This window comes from Hypomesus nipponensis, chromosome 20, assembly GCF_054491055.1.
Source record: "Hypomesus nipponensis isolate SF chromosome 20, ASM5449105v1, whole genome shotgun sequence".
Taxonomy (NCBI): domain Eukaryota; kingdom Metazoa; phylum Chordata; class Actinopteri; order Osmeriformes; family Osmeridae; genus Hypomesus; species Hypomesus nipponensis.
In genome coordinates, this window is record NC_140380.1 from 4,008,590 (window position 1) to 4,032,871 (window position 24,282).

Here is a 24,282-nt window from a genome sequence, read left to right on the forward strand (position 1 = left end):
GGAAGTTGTTAGTCATGCGCCTAGTTCTGGGAGAAGTCTCCACATGTTGGAGAGTCCCAGCTATACAGTAATAACTGCCTGCCGCCAGACTGTGAGAATGACAATAAGGGTCAAGTTGGAAGCGGATCATAAACACTTCACGGTGTCTAAAAGTTCCGACATCTTCGATTAAAGCTCCAGTGGATAGGATCTCATCGTGTTAATGACTGCGCGAAATTGGGTGCATAAAGGTAGGCTATTCCATTTGTCACGGGACAGGAATTCATCGCACATCATAGAACGCTTAATCAGTTGGACACGCATGTGTGTAAATTGGAAGTAGGATTGATAGGCTAGTTTACTAGGCGCGCAGCCTTCTATAATATAGTTTCCTGCTACCTGTTTGTTGTCTTCTTATCTGGATGTGGATAGTGCATATTTAGCCTACTGTCTGTTAACCAGTAACTTTCTCACCGTGTTGAGCACACCGTCTCCGGCCTGCATGTTGTGCCACATATCTGCTGCGCGCACCAAGTCTGGACTCGCCTAGCGCGAAGCCGCCTTGTACCAACCTTCAGACTGTTGTTTCATAACTAATCTACAGTCTTACTGTTGTCTGTCTCGTTATTCTTTCAGACAATAGGTGGAAATCCCAGGGGGGGACACGACCCCCCATCCTGGGAAAAATATGATTTGACCCCCCCAATAAATCACTGTAAACTATGTAATTTCAATAATATAAAAAATACGCAATGAAAGCGCGTTGCTGATTATGAACACACTGGCGCTTTTTAATGTACTGTGTTATAGCAATAATGTTGGTGTCCCCCTCAGGAATTGCTCTTCAGAAAATGTCATATAATTGCCCCTCCGCCCCCCCCCAAATTGATAGCAGATTTTTGGAAATAAACAAAATAAATAACCGTTTACCCTTGTCTACTCTGGAAAATGACTACTTATTACCACACGTTTGTATAGATTTTTGTGTGTGTCTTAATTTGTCTCTGTGTGTTTGTGTATATGTGTGCGTGTATGTGTTCGTGTGTGTGTCCCCGTAAGTGTAGATGCAGGGCGAGCCGTTGTATGACTTTCCGGACCCCCAGCCCCCAGTGTTGAAGTGTGCTGGACCTCAGAGAGGCTCTCTGAAGAGCATCAGTGTGCTGGACCGTCTCCTCCTCACACACCCCGTTTGGCTGCAGCTGTCAATCAACTCTGCCACTGCTCTGCATATCCTGCAGAGGGAGCCACCAGGGGTCAGACACACACACACACACACACACAAGATATATACACACATACACACACATACACACACACACACACATATTGAATATACGCAGCTACACACATATACATACACACACAAGCACATTTGTGTACACACATACACACACCCCTAGGCAAGAGTCAGATGTTGAGTGCCCTGGTGTTGTGTTCCTAGACGTTTTTGGTGCGCAAGTCCAGCACTTCCCAGAAAAAGGTTCTGTGTGTACGTCTGGAGGATGACAGCATTCCCTCCTTCGTCAAACAGTTTGTCATCCGGGAACTGGACTGCAGTAAGATCCCCCCCCCCACCACCACCCTCACACACAATTCGCACATACACACCATCGCACAACCTCACTCACATACCCACACACATGCAACACTTGACTCATTACTTCCTCTCGTACCTCCCTCCCTTCCTCTCCACTATCCTCCTCCCTCCCCCTCTATCCAGCCTTCTCTCTGGAGAGTGCTGCCATCAGCTTCCCTGACCTCTGTCGTCTCATCGCATTCTACTGTGTCAGCAGGTAGATCTCAAGTAATGTCTGTGATCTGCATGTCTCTGCAGTTTTCCAATAGGTGTGATGTCTAGTAATGTCTGAACTCTAGTCATGTCCAAGACCTGATGTGATCTGTTTGTCTGATATCTAGTAATGGGGGTAATCTCTAGTAATGTCTGGGAACTCTAGCAATGTCTGTGAACTCTAGTAATGTCTGTGAACTCTAGTCATGTCTCTGATCAGGGATGTATTGCCCTTCACTCTGGAGCTTCCAGTGGCCATTGCCAAAGCCACCTCCCACAAACAGCTTGAGTCCATCTCTCACATGGGTGTGGGTGAGTACCGTGGCAACCATTGTGATCTCACGCCTAACCTCATCCAGGGTTAGTTAATATGGTGTGTGTGTGTGTGTTCGTCCTGCAGAGTTCTGGAATTCCCAGCTCAACTTCCGTGGGCCGAGGGGCGGAGCATCCGAGGAAAAGACCATGCCCCCTATACCCTCCCCTGAATATTGCTCCACCCCTCAAGGAAGCCCCACACTCTTCCAGGAGTTCTGTACAATCAGAACGCGCAGCCCCAGGGAGCTGAACTGTGGGCGTGAGCAGGGCGGACTCTGCTTCATCAACCCCCTCTTCCTGCAATCCCAGGATGCATTGCACCGACGCCACCAGTTCAAACGCAGCTTGAAAGTGCGAGTCTCCACAGAAACCTCCGGGCCCTTGTCCCCCCCGTGGCTCCACCACCTCCCCCTCCTCTGTTGGCCAAGAGTAAGGGAAGGGCATGCCGGGGAGGCAAGGGGGGGCAGAAGACTCTGTTAGCTGTTGGGAGCAATGAGGAGAAAAGGGGGATGACTGTGGAGGGGGTTAGGGGAGAAACTGTGGCAGGAACACCATGTACAGACCCTCAGACAACCTCATCCACAAAGTGCGTCCAGCCCATCCCATTGCTGCCTCCTAAAAAGAAGACAGGCTGCAGCCTCATGCCTCCAACCCTGTCTCCTACCACAGAAGAAGATTGCCACATACCCCCCACCCCGTCTCCTACCACAGAACAAGACTACCACATCCCCAACATGCTGCTCAAGGGAGGGGAGGGAGGAGGGCAGGGGCGAGGAGGGGGAAAGGAAGGGCGAGGAGAAGAGGAAGGAGGAGGAGAGGGGGGAGCAGGAAAGGAGGGAACGCAAAATGAAATAGAGAGTGAATTAGCGGAGACATCAAAAGTACAGAGAGAAGAGTCAGAACAGAGGGACAAGGAGGCGGAGCCAGGCCAGGAGCAGGAAGAAGAGGCGCTGCTGTGTGTTACGCAGGAGAACAGACTAGCCCCCTCTCTGAGCGAACTGGAGAGCTGTAGCTCCCTGAGCAGCCTCGAGGAGGCGGTAGAGAGCCCACAGCGACCGCCATTCACCAGGGGCTCCAGTAACCCCACCCCTCCACGCCAGCCAGGCTCTGCCCTCAGGAAACTGAGCGCCGCGTTCGTGTCGTTCTTCGTGCCCGGGCGCCGCGTGGCGAGGATGGTGGAGGACCTGGCGGTGGACAGACAGACGGCTTTCGGGGCGCTAGTCCAGGACTTCCTCCGGCTGCAGAGGGAGGAGGAGCTGAAGCCCAACAGCCAATCAGACGCAGTGGAGCTGCTGCAAAAGCTCCGCCTCTTCCTGTCCAGTGCTAAGAGCTTCCTGCTGGATAGTGGAGAGCTGGAGCCTCCTATAGAGACCCTGGTGCCTGAGGAGGAGATAGGTAGGCTTGCTGTATGACATGCTGCACCATCCACCCTTCATATCTTGATACACCATAACTACAACAATGTTCTACCAAGTTTCAGCAGTGTAACAACAATGTAACAACTTAAAATAGTTTCCTGGTGCATCAGGTGTAGTGGTCGTTCTGTGCTTTGTAAAAACGTTGAAAGGGTGTTTCTTTGTTTGTGCGTGTATGTGTTTGTGTAGACGTCGTGTTGGAGAAGGCCCTGTATCGCTGTGTGCTGAAGCCCCTGCAGCCCCAGCTCCACGCCACACTGCAGACGCTACAGCGGCAAGACGGCTCCGCCCCCAGCCTGGAGCGCTGCCTGCGATTGGCCAGAGAGGGGAACCCGGAAGAGCAGTTTGGGGTGGGTGGGGACGTGGCGGCGGCGGTGGCGGCGGGGCTGGAGAAGGTGAAGAGGAAGTTGCGTGTGCTCAGGCGAGCATATTCTCCGTTGGACAAGATGGCGCTGCTGCTGCAGGTGTGCAAGTTGGTCTACAGCACCATGAGGAGCAGCTCGGCACCAGGTCAGAACCTCAGAAATATAGGACCATAGAACCCTTAGAACTATAGAACCATAGAGTCTATTTAAACCTCATAACCAAAGCACCCGATAGAGCTTCAGATCCTCAGCTTCATCCTATATCACCTCAATTTTATGACCGTCCGAACTATATAATATCAGAACCAATATCAGAACCACCACAATTGTAGAACCTCAGAACAATCAAACCTTTACCTCATAACATATGATACATTATACAGTATAAGGTTGCTGTTGCAATACCCTAGTTGTTTACCCTCTTTTCCATTGTGATGAATCAAATACTGTTTTGACCACTGGGGGAGGGCTCTTACAACTGGGGATAATATAGTTAAGAGCCAATCAACACTGGCTACATTAAACCCACCTGGATCACTGTGGTTTGAAATGGCAGTAAATGTAAATAAATATTCCAATTTTTGTACAGTAGAGAAAGGGGCTGTAGAGGACTATAGAGTAAAGCAGAGTTGAGGACTGTAGAGCAGAGCAGAGGACTGTAGAGCAGACGACGGTAGAGCAGACGACTGTAGAGCAGACGACTGTGGAGCAGAGTAGAGGTGTGTAGAGCAGAGGACTGTAGACCAGAGTAGAGTCGAGGACTGAAGAGTCGAGGACTGTAGAGTCGAGGACTGTAGTCGAGGGCTATAGAGTCGAGGACTGTAGTCAAGGACTGTAGAGCAGAGTAGAGTCGAGGACTGTAGAGTCGAAGACTGTAGAGTCGAGGACTGTAGTTGAGGACTGTAGTCGAGGACTGTAGTCGAGGACTGTAGGTGAGGACTGTAGAGGTGAGGACTGTAGAGGTGAGGACAGTAGAGGTGAGGACTGTAGAGGTGAGGACTGTAGTCGAGGACTGTAGGTGAGGACTGTAGGTGAGGACTGTAGAGGTGAGGACTGTAGAGGTGAGGACTGTAGAGGTGAGGACAGTAGAGGTGAGGACTGTAGTCGAGGACTGTAGGTGAGGACTGTAGAGGTGAGGACTGTAGAGGTGAGGACAGTAGAGGTGAGGACAGTAGAGGTGAGGACTGTAGAGGTGAGGACTGTAGAGGTGAGGACAGTAGAGGTGAGGACTGTAGTCGAGGACTGTAGGTGAGGACTGTAGAGCAGAGTTGAGGACTGTAGAGTAGAGCAGAGTAGAGGACTGCAGAGTCTAACCAGAGTAGTGCAAAGGGTTGTAGAGCCTGTAGAGTAGAGCAGTAGGGTAGAGGACTGTAGATTGTAGATTAGAGTAATACACTTGAATTGAAGTTGAATAAGTATTAGAGTTGAGGACTGTAGAGTAGTATAACCTGGTTTCAGGGTTTTGACGTCCCCATGTCCACATCTACTTCCTGTCTGTGTGCTCAGGACAGGACTTTGGGGCTGATGACTTCCTGCCAGTGCTGAGTTACTTCCTGGTTCAGGTGAACCAACCGGAGGTGCTGACTGAAGTGATCTACATGATGGAGCTGCTGGACCCTGCCTACCTGACTGGGGAGGGTAGGAAACACACACACACACACACACACCACTACTTTGACTGTGGAGGGGTGGACACAGTCACACACAATCCACCACCAAATAAACACGTCATTTGTTGTCTGACAGCTACCACATTCCCTCTGTGTGTGTGTGTGTTCCAGGGGGCTACTACCTGACCAGTGTGTATGTGTGTGTGTATGTTACAGGGGGCTACTACCTGACCAGTGTGTGTGTGTGTGTGTGTTCCAGGGGGCTACTACCTGACCAGTGTGTGTGTGTGTGTGTGTTCCAGGGGGCTACTACCTGACCAGTGTGTGTGTGTGTGTGTTCCAGGGGGCTACTACCTGACCAGTGTGTGTGTGTGTGTGTGTTCCAGGGGGCTACTACCTGACCAGTGTGTGTGTGTGTGTGTGTGTGTTCCAGGGGGCTACTACCTGACCAGTGTGTGTGTGTGTGTGTGTTCCAGGGGGCTACTACCTGACCAGTGTGTGTGTGTGTGTGTGTGTTCCAGGGGGCTACTACCTGACCAGTGTGTATGCCAGCCTGTGTTTGATCCAGAGTGATTCAACGCCGCCTGGTGGTGTGACCAGGGAGGCCAGACAGTCTCTTAAGGCCTGGAGCCGTCGTCGGAGCAACGAGGCCCAGCAACATCAGCAGGTCGGTGTCAGACGTGTGTGAGGATTCTTTACCAGTGTGTGTGTGTGTGTGTGTGAACATACAGTTTCACAATTGTGTGCGTGTGGATGCTTCTGTGTGTGTGTTTCAGCGGTGTGTGCGGGTGCTCTTCCAGAACGATCAGATCAGTGACCTGAGGACTGTCCAGTGGAAGTCAGAGGTCAGTGTGGATCAGCTGACCCAAGTCTGCGCTTCCCGCTTCCTGGTTGACCAGCCCGGTTTGTACCAACTCTACTGGCGCAGGGATGGACTGCTCCAACCCCTGCCCGCGCACGCACACATCAAAGACCTGCAGGGCCAGGGCCGCAGTGGAACACCCCTGCTGTACCAGCGCATTGGTTCCTCCCAGCAGGACATGCAGGGTAATGGGAATGTTCCACTGTTGACCAGGGGAGGCGTTGAAGGTCAAGAGGACTAACGCTGGGTGGTCGCTACAGTGTATTCTTCCTGGCCCGTCTACTCACGGTGGGCATGTGCCACGTACCGATGCTACTGTGGCTACTGTGCAGGAGATGTCAAACATCTGGTCGTACGCAGCTTTGAGCTTTTCTCAACTTTAAAGTCCATATGTACATATAGAAAAATATTTACGGGGTCAAACAGACTTGTATATACAAATAATGCTGAAACACCGTAGTCGGTAGTATCTGCTGTAGTGGGAATGTGGTGTGATGGAAGTTGTCTGCTGTTGATTATTCTACTTATTGACTACATTTGTATATTAAATCTCATACATATGCAAGGTTTCCCACAGCACTTTTCAGTTAAGGCGGCAACACACGCCTGCCGCCTTAACAATGTTGTCCGTTTGGTTTTTAATAGGGATATCCGACGTTTTACTTTGTCCTGTTTTTCTCCCTTCTCTGCAGAACGCATTAGTCTATCACACAAACTAGCCCCTCCCCCCTTCCGTCCTGACAGCAAACCCCACCCTACAATCTTCACGAATACATTTTCTACAGGAAACACTGATATGAATATATAGACATCATTATTCACTGTATATAGACCTAGCCTATGCTGTTGGTGGGAATTGTATTGACATAATAAAACCACTGTTGTTGAAACACATTTTATCATGTTGCATCTTCAGTTCCCATCCCTCTTTCCTGTTGGTTTCAATCCCTTCTTCCTGATTTCCCCTTCCTCCTTTCCCTCCATCCCATTTCCTCCCTTCTCCAAAACCGCACATATACCTCTGGGAGGCCAGACAGAGGAGAGGAGGCAGGGGCATGTGTGGTTGAGACCCAGTTTATTGTTGCATAGGCAGGCTGGCATCACAGTGCCCTCAGCACGAGACCTTCTCAAAGTCTGAGACACAACTTGCTGTTCCAACATGTCAACATAACTGGAGGGCTTGCTTGGGTGGCTGGCTGTGTGTGGCTCAACCAGCCAGAAACCCCCGGGTCCAGTCTCTCCGTTCGACTCCTCCCAGATGGACCAAGAGGTCTCTGCAAGTTCCCGGAAACTTCTAGAACATTCCAGTCACCGGAGTGTTCTAGAAGGTTCCAGGGAGCGGGAGGTTGTAGAACGTTCCAATCACCAGGTTTTCTAGAAGGTTTCAGGGAGCGGGGGGGGGGTTCTAGAAGCCCTCAGCCCTCCCAGGTTACATCAGCACCAGCAGGAGCAGTCTTTTTTGCTCAGCGCCAGAAGCTCCGCCTCCACCTCCTCAGCGTCGTCGGGGAAACGCTCCACGAAGGAGCGGATGAGACCGGCGGCGCTGCCGTCATACTCCACCAGCTCCACTGCGTCTCCTGGAACACACGGACACGTTCAACACCTTCCTCCTTTCCCTCCACTCCACACACCAACACACAGCCCTTAGGTACAACCACAACAGGTCAGGGTCTGGTCTATGGGGCGGATGGGAGGACTGACCTTTGACTCTGGTGTTGGCCTGGACAAACATCTTGCGGGCTTCCTTCCGCAGCAGAACGGTCTCTCTCAGACGCATGAAGTTGTGAGTTCCGCTGTCGCTCACAGCAGAGTAGCCCTCGTACAGGCTGCGCCCCCCCTCTACGTCCGCCGTTGACTTGTGGACCTGCAGGAACGCGGACAACACAGAACAACGTTAGGACACCGGTAGACCAGCTAGACCAGCTAGAGCAAGGACCAAAAACGATTTGGGAGAACAGAAACAGAAAGGGACAGAGTTAAAGAAATATATTAATTTTTTTAACACACCCTTTTGTGGAGAAATCTTGCAATATCGCCGAAAAGAGGACTTGTGATTCTGCCAGATTTGCTCGTTGACACTGAACCAAACAAAGCCCGCATAATGTCGCCCAGTGTGTGATTTTAGATAGCATGCTGGCGTTCTGGAATCAGAGGCGCAACATCAGCACTGTTGCTAGCGCGTGTGGCCCTTCAACGCTCTCCCTTTGACATGAGACGCGTTTCAGCTCTGTGACTACCTCTGCAGCCAGCTTCATACCGGTGCAACCACGACCCCCTATTCCGCGTCCGTGCCTTTCACACGGAGCTGTGACGCGGCGCGAAGCCGCGACATTCCTGCCCGGAGCGGCCTGTGAGGACGGGGCTGGAGGAGGAGAGCGGCGAGTACCTGCAGCTTGCAGAGGAACTTCTCGATGGCGCCCTTGCCCACCGTGTGGATCTTGGCGCGGTCGATGGAGATGCGGGCGTCGGGGAGGCCGTCCGCCCCGCTGCACTCCTGCAGCGTCACCAGGCCCTGGCCTGCCTCCAGCAGCACGCGCAGGATCACATACCTGGCCTGCATGTGAGCCTGCACACACACACACACACACACACACACACAGGTTACTGACTGGTGTGTGTCGGGGCAAAAAGAAGTGGAAAGGTGGCAAGAAAGCCCGGGTGGACTTATGCACAAACAAGGTGTTTTGTGATGCCTGATTAAGTTAATCTTTATTGTCATCTTTTTACATTGGAGTGGAACAATTGTAGTTGCATTTGTTGGATAACTTGTGCTATATCAATAAGGTTTGATTGATTATGTGCAATATCTAGTGTGCAGGGTGCAATATCTAGTGTGCAGGGTGCAATATCTAGTGTACAGGGTGCAATATCTAGTGTACAGGGTGCAATGTGTAGTGTGCAGGGTATAATGTGTAGTGTGCAGGGTATAATGTGTAGTGTGCAGGGTATAATGTAGTGTGCAGTGTGTAAGGTGTAGTGTACAGTGTGTAAGGTGTAGTGTGCAGTGTGTAAGGTGTAAGCTGCAGTGTGTAAGGTGTAGTGTGCAGTGTGTAAGGTGTAGTGTGCAAGGTGTAGTGTGCAGTGTGCAAGGTGTAGTGTGCAGTGTGTAAGGTGTAGTGTGCAGTGTGTAAGGTGTAGTGTGCAGTGTGTAAGGTGCAGTGTGCAGTGTGTAAGGTGCAGTGTGCAGTGTGTAAGGTGCAGTGTGCAGTGTGTAAGGTGCAGTGTGCAGTGTGTAAGGTGCAGTGTGCAGTGTGTAAGGTGCAGTGTGTAAGGTGCAGTGTAAGGTGCAGTGTAAGGTGCAGTGTAAGGTGCAGTGTAAGGTGCAGTGTGTAAGGTGCAGTGTGTGAGGTGCAGTGTGTAAGGTGTAAGGTGTAGTGTGCAGCGTGTAATAGTGTGCAGGGTGTAAGATGTAGTGTGCAGTGTGTAATAGTGTGCAGGGTATAAGGTGTAGTGTGCAGTGTGTAATAGTGTGCAGGGTATAAGGTGTAGTGTGCAGTGTGTAATAGTGTGCAGGGTATAAGGTGTAGTGTGCAGGGTATAAGGTGTAGTGTGCAGTGTGTAATAGTGTGCAGGGTGTAAGATGTAGTGTGCAGTGAGTAATAGTGTGCAGGGTATAAGGTGTAGTGTGCAGTGTGTAATAGTGTGCAGGGTGTAAGGTGTAGTGTGCAGTGAGTAATAGTGTGCAGGGTATAAGGTGTAGTGTGCAGGGTATAAGGTGTAGTGTGCAGGGTATAAGGTGTAGTGTGCAGTGTGTAATAGTGTGCAGGGTGTAAGGTGTAGTGTGCAGTGAGTAATAGTGTGCAGGGTATAAGGTGTAGTGTGCAGTGTGTAATAGTGTGCAGGGCATAAGGTGTAGTGTGCAGTGTGTAATAGTGTGCAGGGTATAAGGTGTAGTGTGCAGGGTATAAGGTGTAGTGTGCAGTGTGTAATAGTGTGCAGGGTATAAGGTGTAGTGTGCAGTGTGTAATAGTGTGCAGGGTATAAGGTGTAGTGTGCAGTGTGTAATAGTGTGCAGGGTATAAGGTGTAGTGTGCAGTGTGTAATAGTGTGCAGGGTATAAGGTGTAGTGTGCAGGGTATAAGGTGTAGTGTGCAGTGTGTAATAGTGTGCAGGGTATAAGGTGTAGTGTGCAGTGTGTAATAGTGTGCAGGGTATAAGGTGTAGTGTGCAGTGTGTAATAGTGTGCAGGGTGTAAGGTGTAGTGTGCAGTGAGTAATAGTGTGCAGGGTATAAGGTGTAGTGTGCAGTGTGTAAGTGTGCAGGGTATAAGGTGTAGTGTGCAGTGTGTAATAGTGTGCAGGGTATAAGGTGTAGTGTGCAGTGTGTAATAGTGTGCAGGGTATAAGGTGTAGTGTGCAGGGTATAAGGTGTAGTGTGCAGGGTATAAGGTGTAGTGTGCAGTGTGTAATAGTGTGCAGGGTATAAGGTGTAGTGTGCAGTGTGTAATAGTGTGCAGGGTATAAGGTGTAGTGTGCAGTGTGTAATAGTGTGCAGGGTATAAGGTGTAGTGTGCAGTGTGTAATAGTGTGCAGGGTATAAGGTGTAGTGTGCAGGGTATAAGGTGTAGTGTGCAGTGTGTAATAGTGTGCAGGGTATAAGGTGTAGTGTGCAGTGTGTAATAGTGTGCAGGGTATAAGGTGTAGTGTGCAGTGTGTAATAGTGTGCAGGGTGTAAGGTGTAGTGTGCAGTGAGTAATAGTGTGCAGGGTATAAGGTGTAGTGTGCAGTGTGTAAGTGTGCAGGGTATAAGGTGTAGTGTGCAGTGTGTAATAGTGTGCAGGGTATAAGGTGTAGTGTGCAGTGTGTAATAGTGTGCTGGGTACCTGTCTCCAGCTCTGGCTCTCAGGGGTGTAGAACTCCAGCCCCAGCAGCCCAGCTCGCACCATGTTCAGCCAGTTCACATACACCACCTCCTCCGCATCATGGCCCTCGTGGCCAAATATGCTGCACACACAGGTGAGACACAACATAACATTAGCATCACACACACACACACACCAGTGCCATAATCATGACATACTTCAGTGGTAAGCTCTGTGTGTGTGCAAGTGTGTGAGCGCAGACCTGAGCACGTGCTTGTTGAGACACAGGTAGAGGCCCACACACTCCGCTCGACATTCTTCATAGGAGGAGGCGATGGTGGAGAACTTACTGTCCCAGGTCTCACTGCCCTGGTACCAGCTGGAGATCTGACACAAACACACACAGGTCAGACATGTGTGTCTGTGTGTGTGTTTGTGTGTGTGTGTGTGTGTGTGTGTGTGTGTGTGTGTGTGTGTGTGTGTGGACTCACCGGTTCTCCAGTCTCTGGGTTCACAACCTTCTCCTTCTCAAAGTTCAACTTTCCATTCTCATCCTAAACAGGGAGGAGTCATATTCAGAATGGAAATCAAGTGTGTGCGTTTGACCTGTGTATGTATGTGTGTCTATGTAACATGTGTATGTGAGTGTGTGTGACATGAATGTATGTGTGTGTGTGTGTGTGTGTGAGACTTGCGAATGTAAGTGAATGTGTGTGTGTCTGACCTGGACGAACAGCTTTCCGCTCCCGTGTCCCAGCAGCTCATGAAGGCCCACCTGCACCTCGAACGATGGACCCTTCCACTGGATATACACATCCTGACAGACAGACAGACAGACAGGTTACACATCCTGACAGACAGACAGACAGACAGACAGACAGGTTACACATCCTGACAGACAGACAGACAGACAGGTTACACATCCTGACAGACAGACAGACAGACAGACAGACAGGTTACACATCCTGACAGACAGACAGACAGACAGGTTACACATCCTGACAGACAGACAGACAGACAGACAGACAGACAGGTTACACATCCTGACAGACAGACAGACAGACAGACAGACAGACAGACAGGTTACACATCCTGACAGACAGACAGGTTACACATCCTGACAGACAGACAGACAGACAGGTTACACATCCTGACAGACAGACAGACAGACAGGTTACACATCCTGACAGACAGACAGACAGACAGACAGACAGACAGGTTACACATCCTGACAGACAGACAGGTTACACATCCTGACAGACAGACAGGTTACACATCCTGACAGACAGGCAGGTTACACATCCTGACAGACAGGCAGGTTACACATCCTGACAGACAGACAGGTTACACATCCTGACAGACAGGCAGGTTACACATCCTGAGACAGACAGACAGGCAGGTTACACATCCTGACAGACAGACAGGCAGGCAGGCAGACCTTGTCCTCCTCCTCCAGGAAGGTGAGCTTGTCCTTCTGGGTAGCGTAGGCCACCGCCAGCACGTTGCCCAGGGAGACGTTCTTAAAGCCCTCCGACTGCCTGATGTCGTCATCTGGACACACAAACACACACACTCTGTCTCTGATAACACAGCAAGTATGATTAGGTATTAAGAACTCTTGTGCGTTTGCTTGTGCGTGTGTGCAGTTGGGAATGTTGATGCCAGCAGGGATACCACTACACGCGTGTGTGTGTGTGTGTGTGTGTGGTACCCACAGTTGGGGATGTTGATGCCAGCGGGGATGCCGCTGCCGGCGAAGGTGAGGACGTCCAGGGAGGTGAAGTCAGGCTTGAGGAAGCGGTCCTTCTCGAAGGCCTGTGGCCAGGGCAGCTCCGGCAGTAGCACCTCGGCAGAGCCCACCAGGCTGCCGAAACGAGCGCTCATCGCCTTGTTCACCACCGCAACAAACCCTGAAACACAGCCGCCGCAGTAACCCATGACACCCTAATCACAAAAGCAACAATCGTTAAAACCCCCAAATCACTATGATAACCCTTCAAATCCTGACGAGCAAGGACCCCTGAAACCCCTCGTCTCCGTGGCAACAGTCCCCGCATCCCTAATCACCGTGGTAATAGAGTGAGGTGCAGCTGGCCGGTACCTTCAAACTCTCCTCTGGATCCAAACGGGTCTCTGTAGCTCTCTATGAAGCCTATGTAGCTGTGGAGGAGAGCAGACACCGGTCGACACTTTGCCCTGTTGCGCACAAGCGCACACACACACACACACACCGCGTCGGTCCCCAGAGGGGCGGGCCTCAGCATTCTTACCTCTCCACGATTGGCCCCTTGTCTTTGATCCAGTAGCGCGAGCCCTCCTTGTGAGCGTCCACCGAGCCCAGAGTGAAGCTGCGCTCGTACTCCTCCAGCATGCGCCGCTGGTTCTCATTGGCAGCATGAGCCTGTCAGTCAGAGGTGAAGGGGTCAGCCCACCAGAGCACATACCATCTGGGCTGCGGTGGTCTATTGTGGAGACTACTGGGTCGGGGTACTCGACTGTGCAGTGGGGTGGAGTCCGCGGAAGAAGTGCACTAGAGCAATGGTTCTCTACTGGTCTAACCTCAGGACATTTGTCCTCGGTCATGAAGTCACAACCCAAACATTGCTTAATCTCCAGACCACTGTAATTTATTTAACAAAACAATTTGTGCAGTAATTATTTGTGTTCTATAATGGGGGCAGCTAGGTGTGAGCCTACACAACTTCGTTAATAAAAAGTGCACCATTGGAAGTTTGGTCACTTAACTTAACAATAACAGTAAGGCTTTTTGATGGAGCCAAAGCACACGCCCGCCACCCACTCCACACCAGATCGCGACCCACCATTTGAGAAACATCGTACTTGAGGACTACATGTACTACAGGGCTCTGTCCTGGGGTTAGTGCAGGTTGGGGTTAGTACTGTACTAGAGGACTCTGTCCTTGGGTTAGGGGCAGGTTGGGGTTAGTAGTGTACAAGAGGACTCTGACCTGGGCCTTGTGCAGGTTGTCACTGGCCTTCTTCATGAGGTGAGCGTAGTCTCCTCTCTGCACCGTGAACACACAGCCCTCAAACTCAAACCTGCCGCAGCAGGTCTCCCCCTCGCCGTCCACCGCACAGTCTGCACGCAACGACAACCACCAGAGGTTCTGAGAGCGGGGAATTTCACTCTCCACTCCCTGCATCCGTCTCCCCTCCTTCCAAATCTGTCTTTATCTCCCCCTCCTCCCCCTCACCTGTGGTCACAGCAGAGGCCAGGCGGACCTCGTAGCACGTCTTCCCTCCCCCCTCCTTCTTGAACAGACGAGTGTTGTAGGCACTCAGCTTCTGCAGGAAGAAGGAGAGACGCACACTGGTACCGTTTTTCCGAAGAAAATCAAGACATGACGGGTGGACATGTGGAGAGAGGCCAGCTTACCTTGGAGTCCAGGAACCTCTGGGCCAGCTCTGCATCCTTCAGACCACAGTTACCTGAGAAGTAGGTGGTGGTTCCCTGGAGAAGGAACACACACACACACGAGTCAAACACAGACCTGCATTTCAGGTATCATGTTATAAGGACACCTCAGGTATCGTCTTATGATGACACCTCAGGTATCATGTTGTCCTGACGCTGTGGATATCATGTTATGATAACACCTCAAATATCATGTTATTATTACACCCCAGGTATGATGATATAACAACACATCAGGTTTCACAGTATCATGACGCCAGGAGCAACCATACACCATCATTATCAAACTGCCCACATCAAATGACCTGACCCACACCTTGAATCCCAACATCTGGGACATCCAATGACCCCATCTGCACGCCAGCCACACCCTCAACCCTCCCCAGGTGTGCTGTGCCCCCAGGCACAGGTGGTGGGCGCTCACCTTGTCCCCCAGGCCCAGCTGTTTCTGGCGCTCCTCCAGGGAGTAGAGGCGTGTGGAGCAGCTGTCCCACAGGGCCTCCATGTCGGCCGGGCTATCCTTGAACGCCTGGCTACGCCACACCAGCGCCTTCAGCTTCTCCTGGAGCATCGCAACAGTGTTAGAGCCCCACGTCCATCAGAACTGTTCTGACACAACACAGGCATCCCGATAGCATGTCCAGGTCACCAGGGAGACATGGGGACAGCTTGGCGGTACAGCAGCATTGTTTCACAGTGAGTCTCTACCTGGGGCAGGTTGGGGATGAACTTGGTGTCTCCAAAGGACTTGTAGTTTCCCATGTTGGCATACAGGCCAGCAGCATAGACCAGGAAGGCCTGCGAGAGAGACAGACACGCACACAGTGATGTCCCTTCAGTGCTGTGCCCACAGCGTGTACATTGACATTTGTTGACATGAGAGTCCTAACATAGTGGTGGATGATTTCATTGTGTGTGTGTGTGTGTGTGTGTGTGTGTGTGTGTGTGTGTATATACATAAGTACTGTAAGTCGTTCTGGATTAGATCGTCTGCTAAATGACTTAAATGACTAAATAACACTGTAGATGTGCATTGTGTGTATGTATGAGTGAGAGTGTGTGTGTTTGTGTATGCCCGTACCTGGTACTCCTCAGCGCTGAGCCCAGCAGCGGTAGCCACCTCCCCCAGCTGGTCGGGGTCCTGCCCCCGGAACAGCCTCTGCAGAAGGACGTAGATGCCGGACGACTCCGGAGACGTCTGGAGCAGCACGGCCAGGCCGCCGTACCACGCCGCCCGCGACAGGAAGTGAGAGTACAGCTGCTCCCGCGGCGACAGCAGACGGAAAGCCTCGCGGCAATCCAGGGCGGAGACGCCAATGTCGTTTGGCAGGAAGTACTGGGAGTCCACCATGGTCGTCAACTTCCTGCTGCTCACGGTCGCGAAGCCTGTGGGGGAGGAGACCCGCGGCGGGACAGAACGACGAGAGACACAATCAGTAAATACAGCAGACAGGCCTGTTCGTGGAACTGTTCGGTCAGTAGACATGAAGTACAGTGGCCAAGCTGGTTTGACAAAGTCAGTGGGCCTACGTATAGTTACCATGCTGCTTCGAGAAACAGACAGTAAACGGTCATTACAGATGGTCGTTAGGCCTGTTACTAACAGTCAGTACAGATGATGGACAAGCCAGTCAGGGAAACAGTTAATAGGTCAAAGTTTAGTAGCCATGCTGCTTAGAGGAACAGTCAGCAAATGCAGCATACATGTTTGTCAGGAAAACCGTCAGTACAGAGTTAACAGGCTAGAGGAACAGTCAGTAACATCCACTGAATCGCAGGTAGTAATAATACATATAAGTGTACTGACAGCTGGATTCAACTAATCAGAACTAAAACCTAGCGAACATTTGATAGCTAGACATTGAGCTGACTTCAATCATTGACTAATTTTAGTCGTAACCTAGATCATATTTTAGATAACCTTTCATGCTTTCACTTTCTTAACTACGGTTCTACTAGGGCGACTCACAATTACTCACTGGTAATTGAACACACTTGCAGCGCTCTGAAGTGCAGGTGATGTTCTCTGATTGGCTTTTTACTACTCTGTTTAACTCGATACTACTTTCATCTCAGTATGCCTGCGCCTCGTCCATTCATTGTATATAGCGGGACAAGTTATCCATTATTTATCAGCGTGAGAAAATAGTTGAAATGCGTGAGAAACACAAGCTGTTGCGTGAGAAATGGATGAAATGCTCGAGCCTCACGGCAAACGCGTGAGACTCGAGAGCTCTGACTTGTCTGGGCCGGAGGATGTGTTCTCGAGTCTGATTACTTACGTTAACTAAGCATAGCATAGTCTGCCTTGCCTGGTTTAGTGTCAAAGCCCATTTCTCAGCAGCCACCTAAAACCAATTTTGCTCACCGAGATAGTTAGTACTACCTGACCATCACGACAACATAAGATCGATATTAAGTGTCCATATGTGCTAGCTAGCTAGCTACTCTACTAGCTAGGACTTGAATACCGTGTTGGCTGACTGAATGAATAATGCCGGTTAAGGTTATTATGCTTCCCCCGTGTCAAATATGCTAACCACTTGTTCCAACAGAAGCTTTGAATGTTATTTAAAGTATATTGATTTTATACGCACCTTTTGGGGAATTCAATTTATTGAAGTACAGCCAATGTACACTGTAGCTGGTCACCAGTTTATATGAAACTCTGAATCGAAACATTAAATTGCCGTCTCACGCTCAAATCACTTCCTCTCTTGGGGTTGCCAGTTTCAATCCAATGATTCCCCTAAAATGCTGAAAGAAACTCGAAAGCAAAATAAAAACTACGAAATTTGATGGCAGGTATTGATTTCAGTACAATATTTTTCAAAGCGAAATGAGGTGAAGTTGTCGTAATACACATAAATGTTTGCCTTGGACTGGCCCAACACAAAATACATTTTAGGTCAACATTGGTTGATTTGAATACAATTCTGTGAACCTGGCAACCCCACTCCTCGTTAAACATTAACCAATGAAATGCGTAGTCTGAGTTCTCTCTGAGTAAAAGGAGTCAAATCTAATTATTTTCAAACCGTAATAGCTCCTAGCAAAGATATAGTTTTGTAAATCTCATAATAACGCAGATTATTTCATTATAACATCTGTATTTCTTTTTTTTTTTTTTTTTTTTGTTGGTTTTTCTTTGTGACACCTCGTGCAACTGGACGAGGTGGCCGAGTGGTTAAGGCGATGGACTGCTAATCCATTGTGCTCTGCACGCGTGGGTTCGAATCCCATCCTCGTCGGAACATTTTTGAGTGAGAAGTACATATAAAGGCGTCCGTAAACTGGTTTATGTTGTGTTCAATTACGATGCCAAATCCCGTAGCCAGGAGTGCCTTACTATGACTATAGAAAGTAGTCTTGTAGCTACTTGCACCTACCAAATTTGATAATGAATTACTTCAATTTGTTGAATTACATGTTTCTGGTAAATCAAGGTTAAACTGTAAATCTTTCAGGACGGTAGCTCTCCAGAAACAGGGTTGCAGATCTCTGTTTTTACAGACCACTTTACTCCGTCTGGAGACTCGCAATGGAAGTACTGAGAGACAACGTAATGTCTGGCTCTGCCATATCACCAACACCAGATGGCGCTGCTAATACATTCTCGAGAAGAAAATCTTTTTTAGTTTGACACGTTGCTGTCCGTTTCACTGAACAATTAATCTCACATTACAAGCGTTCAACAGTTTACTGATTTTATTGAAATTCCATACATATTCAGTGCAAAGTATTTACAAGGACCCAGTACGTTTAACTAAAGCAGGTTGACTGAACGTGCGTTTGAAAACTCCAGGACCAACAGAACCCCACTGTAATATGATCCTGCCTGCGTGGTGTTTTTCCAATGCTGAAAGAAGTTGTCTGGTTGTCAGGGCTGGTAGAGTTGAGAGACCTTAAATATTAGCTTCATGACGGCTCCTGTGCTGACTGTGTGTGCCCTGGGTGTGTGTGTGTGTGCTTAGAGATGTGACTGGTCCTGACTCCTGCGCTCCCAGCTTTGCCTGGGCCCCCTCCCAGCCCCAACCCTCAGGCCCAGCCCTCAACTTCACCCCCAGCCTCCAGTCCCAACCCTAACTCCAGACACCAGCCCCAGCTTTCAACCCTAAACCCAGCCTGAGCCCCAGCTTCCAGCATCAATCCCCAACCCCAGGCCTAAGACTCAGCTGTGTGTAGACCACTCCACCTCCCTGGTCTGTGTCTCTCTAGGTCAATGAGCTTGATCTTGTAATCACCACGTCAGATCTGCTCTGAGAGACACAGGGCCAACCATAAACATCTCCGGTCTTTGAAGCCTCAACGCACAATAGCCAGTTGTGATTTTAGAAGAAGATAGAAAAAAACACAAACAAACAAAAACCCAGCAGTGGAAATGATTAGTTAGACTCCCTCCCTCCCTCCCTCCCTCCCTCCCTCCCTCCCTCCCTCCCTCCCTCCCTCCCTCCCTCCCTCCCTCCCTCCCTCCCTCCCTCCCTCCCTCCCTCCCTCCCTCCCTCCCTCCCTCCCTCCCTCCCTCCCTCCCTCCCTCCCTCCCTCCCTTCCCCTCAGTCCCTCCCTCCCTGTCCATTTGAACACGTTCCAGTCTTGGAGGTTCTGTTGTCCTGGGGCGAGGTGGCAGGTAGGACCCAGCGGTAGCAGTCTGTCAGGCCCTTGTTCTGATTCACAGCACAGCTGGTGCAGTAGACAATTCCGAGCGCCAGCATCACCACGATGAACACACACAGGGGCACCAGCAGGGCTACCAGCAGCCAGCTACGATCCTGCCTTTTCCTGCCTGTGCCCTCCTGCTGCTCTGACCCAGGCTTGGCTTCAGACACGGATGGTTTTCCTTTCCCAGAGACAGGCTTTGTCTCAGTTCCAGTCTCAGACTCAGTCCCAGTCCCAGCCCCAGCCCCAGCTCTAGTCCTAGTCCCTGCATCAGCCCCAGCCCCAGTACCAACCCCAGCCCCAGTCTCAGTCCAAGTCCCAGCCCTAGTTTCATCTCCATCTCCATCTCCAGCCCCAGCCCCAGTTCCAGCCCCAGCCCCAGCCCCAGCCCCAGCCCCAGCCCCAGCCCCAGCCCCAGCCCCAGCCCCAGCCCCAGCCCCAGCCCCAGCCCCAGCCCCAGCCCCAGCCCCAGCCCCAGCCCCAGGCATTGTGAAGTGCTCATAGTGGACCATAGAGGTCTGTGTGGACAGGGGCAGTAACTCATCATCACTGGGGGGATTCGTGTGCCACTCAAGGGAGTTGGGATCATGGCCGAGATCAGGGTTGTAGCCAGGCTCGTCATCAAGGTCAGGGGTCAGGGGTGATGTTGTTGCTGTGGAGGAGTCATAGTCCTCTGGGAGAGGCCTACAGGAGTACAGGTCGGCCAGCAGCTTGAACCCTGACCTGCAGTAGCACTCGAACCCTCCCACATAGTTCAGGCACATGTGCTGACATGTGTCCGGCGTCAGGCACTCGTCAATGTCCACACACACTCCCTCCCTGTTGAGTTGGAATCCGTGCCTGCACACGCATTCTCCGTCCTCGTTAGGTTCATATCCCCGCGCGCACACACACTCCCCGTCTTGGTCCTGCTCGTAACCTTGGTGACAGCCGCACTCGAAGGTTCCGGGGAGGTTGAAGCAGGTCTGAGGGCACGGCGCCTGGCTGCACTCGTCCACGTCCACGCAGCTCCGCCCGTCTCGCCCCAGCAGGAAGCCGGGATGGCAGGTGCAGCGAATCCCTCGGGGGCCCTGCTCGCAGCTGGACTCGCAGCCCATGGAGGAGCAGGGGAGGCTGGGGCCGGCGCGGTCTTGGTCCGGGATGTCCGTGGCCGGGTCCGGCTCCTCGTCGGGGGTCGGGCTGGTGTGTGGGAGGCAGCTGGTCTCATCGCTCGCCAGAGAGAAGCCTTCTGAGCACGTGCAGTAGAAGTCCGTGTCGGAGTTCTGGCAGTAGTGCTCGCAGCCACCGTTGTCTTCCTCGCAGAAGTCCTGAGGGGTCTCAGAGCACAGGGGGGCATCCTGGGACCAGCCTACAACCCCATCCTCCCGCTCCGTACACAGCACAGAGGGTCCAGGGGCGCCGGGAGGGCAGGGCAGAGTCCCCACAGACCCGTAGGGGAGGAAGGTGAGCAGGGTACTGACCAGGCCCAGGGGGGTGGTGTAGACGGCAGCGCCGCCGCCCTCCGCCTCCAGGGGGCGACACATGCCGCGGTAGGAGTGCAGGCACAGGAAGCCGTCCACGGCCAGGGCGCAGGCACCGTCCAGCCAGCGGAAGTTGTCGTGCTGCTCGCGCGCCTCCTCGGCCGTGTTGACACTGATGGCCACACAGCGAGGCACGGCACAGCTCCCCGGGGGGTCTGCACGCAGCCAGTCCGTGTACTCGCCGTCCGGCTCGCCTGGGGACCAGACAGAGGCGCTCGTTAAACGTCCGGAACTCACTGCACACTCATGCTAAAGTTCTAGGGTTAAATTTCCCTCGTGAACTTTATTTTGATTGAATAATTGCATGCAATTGAAAAATCTTTCAATTGAATTGAATTGAAAAACCTTCAATTTAATCTGAATTTAAGTTCAATTACAATCAATTCAAAGCTTGGCTGTGGAAACCTTGTGGTCCTGCATGGAACATTGGACTTTAAAAAGTTATCCAGATGTACCTTTTGGAGAACCATTATGGTTCTACTGGTTCGACAACCATGTTGTCAAAGAAGGTTCTAGCCATCACACTTTCACCAACTGATTGTTCCACAAATGGCTCCACCAACAGTTCTTTCTCAAAAACGACTTTTTAGGGTTTTCCAACTCACCTGACACCCAGGTGAATCCCCTGAGGGGGCGCGTGGAGGAGCACTGGCGGGGCTGGCGCTGAAGGCCGATCCAGAGGCGGAGCCTGGTCCTCGGCCCACGCGTCTCTACAGACGACAGCAGCTCGTGGACCACGCCCGCTTCCTCCTCGTTGCGCACGGTCGCCAGGTTACCGCCCTTGTCCTTGCAGCTCCTCAGCGACTCTCGGAAGGTCTTCCGTTGGAAGTATACCACGTAGCATCCCCCCGCAAAGCATAGAGCATCCTGTTCCCTCAGCTCCTCCTCCAGCTCCGCTCCCTGGCCCCGGCCCTGACCCCCTGCCTGCCTCCTCACACCCCCCTGCTGCCCCCTCACCTGGCCCTGAGGCCGGCCCTGACCCTGGGCTAGACAGCCTGGGGGCCTACAGACACACAGCAGCACACCCAGCACACAGAGAAGCCCAATACTGCTCATCCTCCACAGTACCATGGGGAAACTGCAACCTTGCACTCCTGGCCTACTCTACCCTAGTCTTTCCTACCCTACACTGGCCTAACCTGGTCCTGTCCTGTCTTGTCCTACCCCGCCGTACCTGTCTGCAGCCTCAGGTAACCCGCCTCACCTACCTCAGTCTCCTAGTTTCCTGCCTCAGTCTCCTAGCCTCCTACCTCAGTACCTCTTGGCTATCCTAGCAGTACAGTATCTCTCCAATCGTCCTGGCTAAGCTCCTCTTTCTCCAGTCTCCTGCCTCTCCTGCTCCAGAATTCTGACTGATCTGAAAGGAAGAAAGAAAGAAAGAGGGAGGGGAGGGACCAGAGAGAGAGAGGGGGGGGGGAGGACAGAGAGAGGGAGGGCAGTGAGGGGGAGAGCAGAGAGAGGGGTAAAACGTAGCGGAAAAAGAATTGTATGTTTTTAGAAGAGGGGGTGGGTAGCGAGTGTGGAGGAGAAGGAGATGGAGAGGGAGGTAGAGGAGGGGTGATGGGGGAGGGGGGGGGGGGGTTATGCCGGACTCAGCTTTTCCCTTGTGCCGTATGGTTTTCATAACTCTGCCACCCCCCTCCTCCACCCTCTCTCCACACACTGACACACACACACACACACACACACACCAACACCACCACAGCAATAGAACTCTCCAGAAGAATGGAAACTATCCCCAGATCATTCTATCTGTCCTATATTCTTCCCCCTTCACTCCTTCCATCCTATAGTTGCAAACTCAGAGACCAGACTGCGGGAGCTGGATGTGAACTGGAAGCTCTATCTAATGGTCTTCTAGGTGTTTCTCTAACCACATTTACCCCTTTCTTTACCACATCTCCTCATCCACCTCTCTCTGTACTCCATCTACCCTTCTACCCCAGGGGCGGAGCCAAACGTTATAAACACTAGGGGCTTAGCCCAATCCTAGGACATAGTCTATGTTAGACGTGAGTTTTGATAGAGACTTCCTCAGTTAATGCACGTTTTTTAAGCTTTATGTAATATAAATGTTCCGTTGGACTCATATTATTATATTTTCCTAAAAGATTCTGGGCATTTGAGAAAAAATTGGGGCAACCCTGCTCACTCCTCTCTTTATTCCATCCATCACTTTCTTTACCCATCTAGTCCTCTCTTTGCCTGTCTACCCCTCTCTCACCCCATCCATCCCTCCCTTTACCCCATCTACCCATCCACTCCACCTTACCCCATCTACCCCTCTCTTTACCCCTTCTACCCCTCACAATGTGGACCAGAACAGTCTATTTAGGTCTGTGCACTAGGTAGGTCGTGTGCTGTTGGTCTCTGTGTACTAGTTATGACTGTGTGCTATATAGACTAGACCTGTATACACAGTCTGCACTAGGTGGGTATGTGTACAAGTCAGGTTTGTGTGCTATGGAAACTAGCACAGCCTGTACTAGGGAGGTTTGTGTGCTGTTGGTGTCTGTGTACTATGTATGTGTGCTATGTAGACTAGACCTGTATAGAGTATGTAATAAGTAAGTCTGTGTGTAAAAGTTAGGTCTGTGAGCTATAGAAACTAGAACAATCTGTACTACGTACTGTAGGTCTGTGTGCAACATATTTAGGTTGTGCGTTATGTAGATTCGCCCTGTATACACAGTCAGTACTATTTAGGTTTGTATGCTAGGCTGTCGTAGGCCGGTCTGTGCAACTACCCAGTGTCTGGTAATTAGCCAGGCTGTGTATCCAAGGACAGTCTGACTGTGGAGTCCAGCACAAGCACAGGAAATGCCTGTCCTGCTACAGCGGTTTAACTATTAACCAAAACAAACAGCCTTGCCACTTCCACAGAACCCTGGAAATCCCAGGAGAACCCAGACTGAAGACCAAAAGAACCCGGCCAACCTAAATAACCTTGAGAACCCTGCACTCAAGAACCCAGACAACCCTGAGCCTAGAGAACATAAATAAATCTTGAGATCAGAGAACCTCTCTGTAAAAATGTACAATTTCTCTAGAAACTTTACGGTCCTAGAAAACAGATCCTGGTTAAAGTTGAGAGAACCTAGAAGAGAACCTCAAAGGTAGAAGCAGTGAGGTTTTGCTACAGGAGTTGCTTTGCAGGCTGAATATGCTCTCAGACACACCAGGGACAAGGAGAAAGGAGGAGAGATGTGGTCAGGTCAGTATCCCCATCTCCCCTATCCTTCCACATATCTCTCCCCTCCCTTCCTCTTCTTCCTTTCGCCTCATTTTCTCCTTCTCCCTTCTCGACTTATTCTTTCTACCTCTTTCCAGCCTCTTCTGTATTTCTTCCACCTCTCTTTTCTACCCCCTCCCCTCCTGCCGTCTTCATCCTCCCGACTCTACCCCCCATCCCTCCTCATTACCTCCCCCCCTGTGTTTTACCCCCCTTCACCCACTCAGGTTTCATCTGCTTTTTCTATTACTGCTTCTGATCGCGTCTGCTCTGTCGGCTCCTCCCCCTCCCAACAAAGGCTC

At 51.2% G+C, this 24,282-nt stretch overlaps 3 protein-coding genes and 1 non-coding gene across 4 annotated transcripts; 2 read left to right on the forward strand and 2 right to left on the reverse strand.

Annotated features, from left to right (window-relative positions):
- The first annotated feature begins 111 nt into the window (after positions 1 to 111).
- Positions 112 to 7,119, forward strand: rin1a (Ras and Rab interactor 1a). The gene is made up of 12 exons (XM_084683431.1): positions 112 to 230; positions 1,044 to 1,232; positions 1,421 to 1,535; positions 1,700 to 1,772; positions 1,989 to 2,080; positions 2,169 to 2,558; positions 2,653 to 2,669; positions 2,881 to 3,478; positions 3,688 to 4,008; positions 5,370 to 5,501; positions 5,995 to 6,140; positions 6,250 to 7,119. Exons 2-12 carry the CDS (start codon positions 1,044 to 1,046, stop codon positions 6,574 to 6,576), a joined length of 2,400 nt encoding a protein of 799 aa, XP_084539557.1. The 5' UTR covers positions 112 to 230; the 3' UTR covers positions 6,577 to 7,119.
- Positions 7,120 to 7,393: 274 nt separating this feature from the next.
- Positions 7,394 to 17,319, reverse strand: dpp3 (dipeptidyl-peptidase 3). Its single transcript, XM_084683605.1, has 18 exons — positions 17,170 to 17,319; positions 15,654 to 15,958; positions 15,281 to 15,370; positions 14,997 to 15,134; positions 14,534 to 14,608; positions 14,352 to 14,442; positions 14,106 to 14,236; positions 13,407 to 13,537; positions 13,238 to 13,296; positions 12,852 to 13,046; positions 12,575 to 12,687; positions 11,861 to 11,953; positions 11,628 to 11,690; positions 11,399 to 11,523; positions 11,158 to 11,278; positions 8,722 to 8,901; positions 8,037 to 8,199; positions 7,394 to 7,912 (listed from the first exon to the last, which is right to left on the reverse strand). The coding sequence occupies exons 1-18, from the start codon at positions 17,252 to 17,254 to the stop codon at positions 7,770 to 7,772; spliced, it is 2,301 nt and encodes a 766-aa protein (XP_084539731.1). The 5' UTR covers positions 17,255 to 17,319; the 3' UTR covers positions 7,394 to 7,769.
- Positions 17,320 to 17,741: 422 nt separating this feature from the next.
- Positions 17,742 to 17,823, forward strand: trnas-gcu (transfer RNA serine (anticodon GCU)). The gene has a single exon. It is a non-coding gene; the product is annotated as a tRNA-Ser (tRNA).
- A 1,302-nt stretch (positions 17,824 to 19,125) lies between these two features.
- On the reverse strand, positions 19,126 to 22,089 carry LOC146245205 (uncharacterized). Its single transcript, XM_084684008.1, has 2 exons — positions 21,354 to 22,089; positions 19,126 to 20,942 (listed from the first exon to the last, which is right to left on the reverse strand). The coding sequence occupies exons 1-2, from the start codon at positions 21,817 to 21,819 to the stop codon at positions 19,126 to 19,128; spliced, it is 2,283 nt and encodes a 760-aa protein (XP_084540134.1). The 5' UTR covers positions 21,820 to 22,089.
- Between the last annotated feature and the right edge of the window lie 2,193 nt (positions 22,090 to 24,282).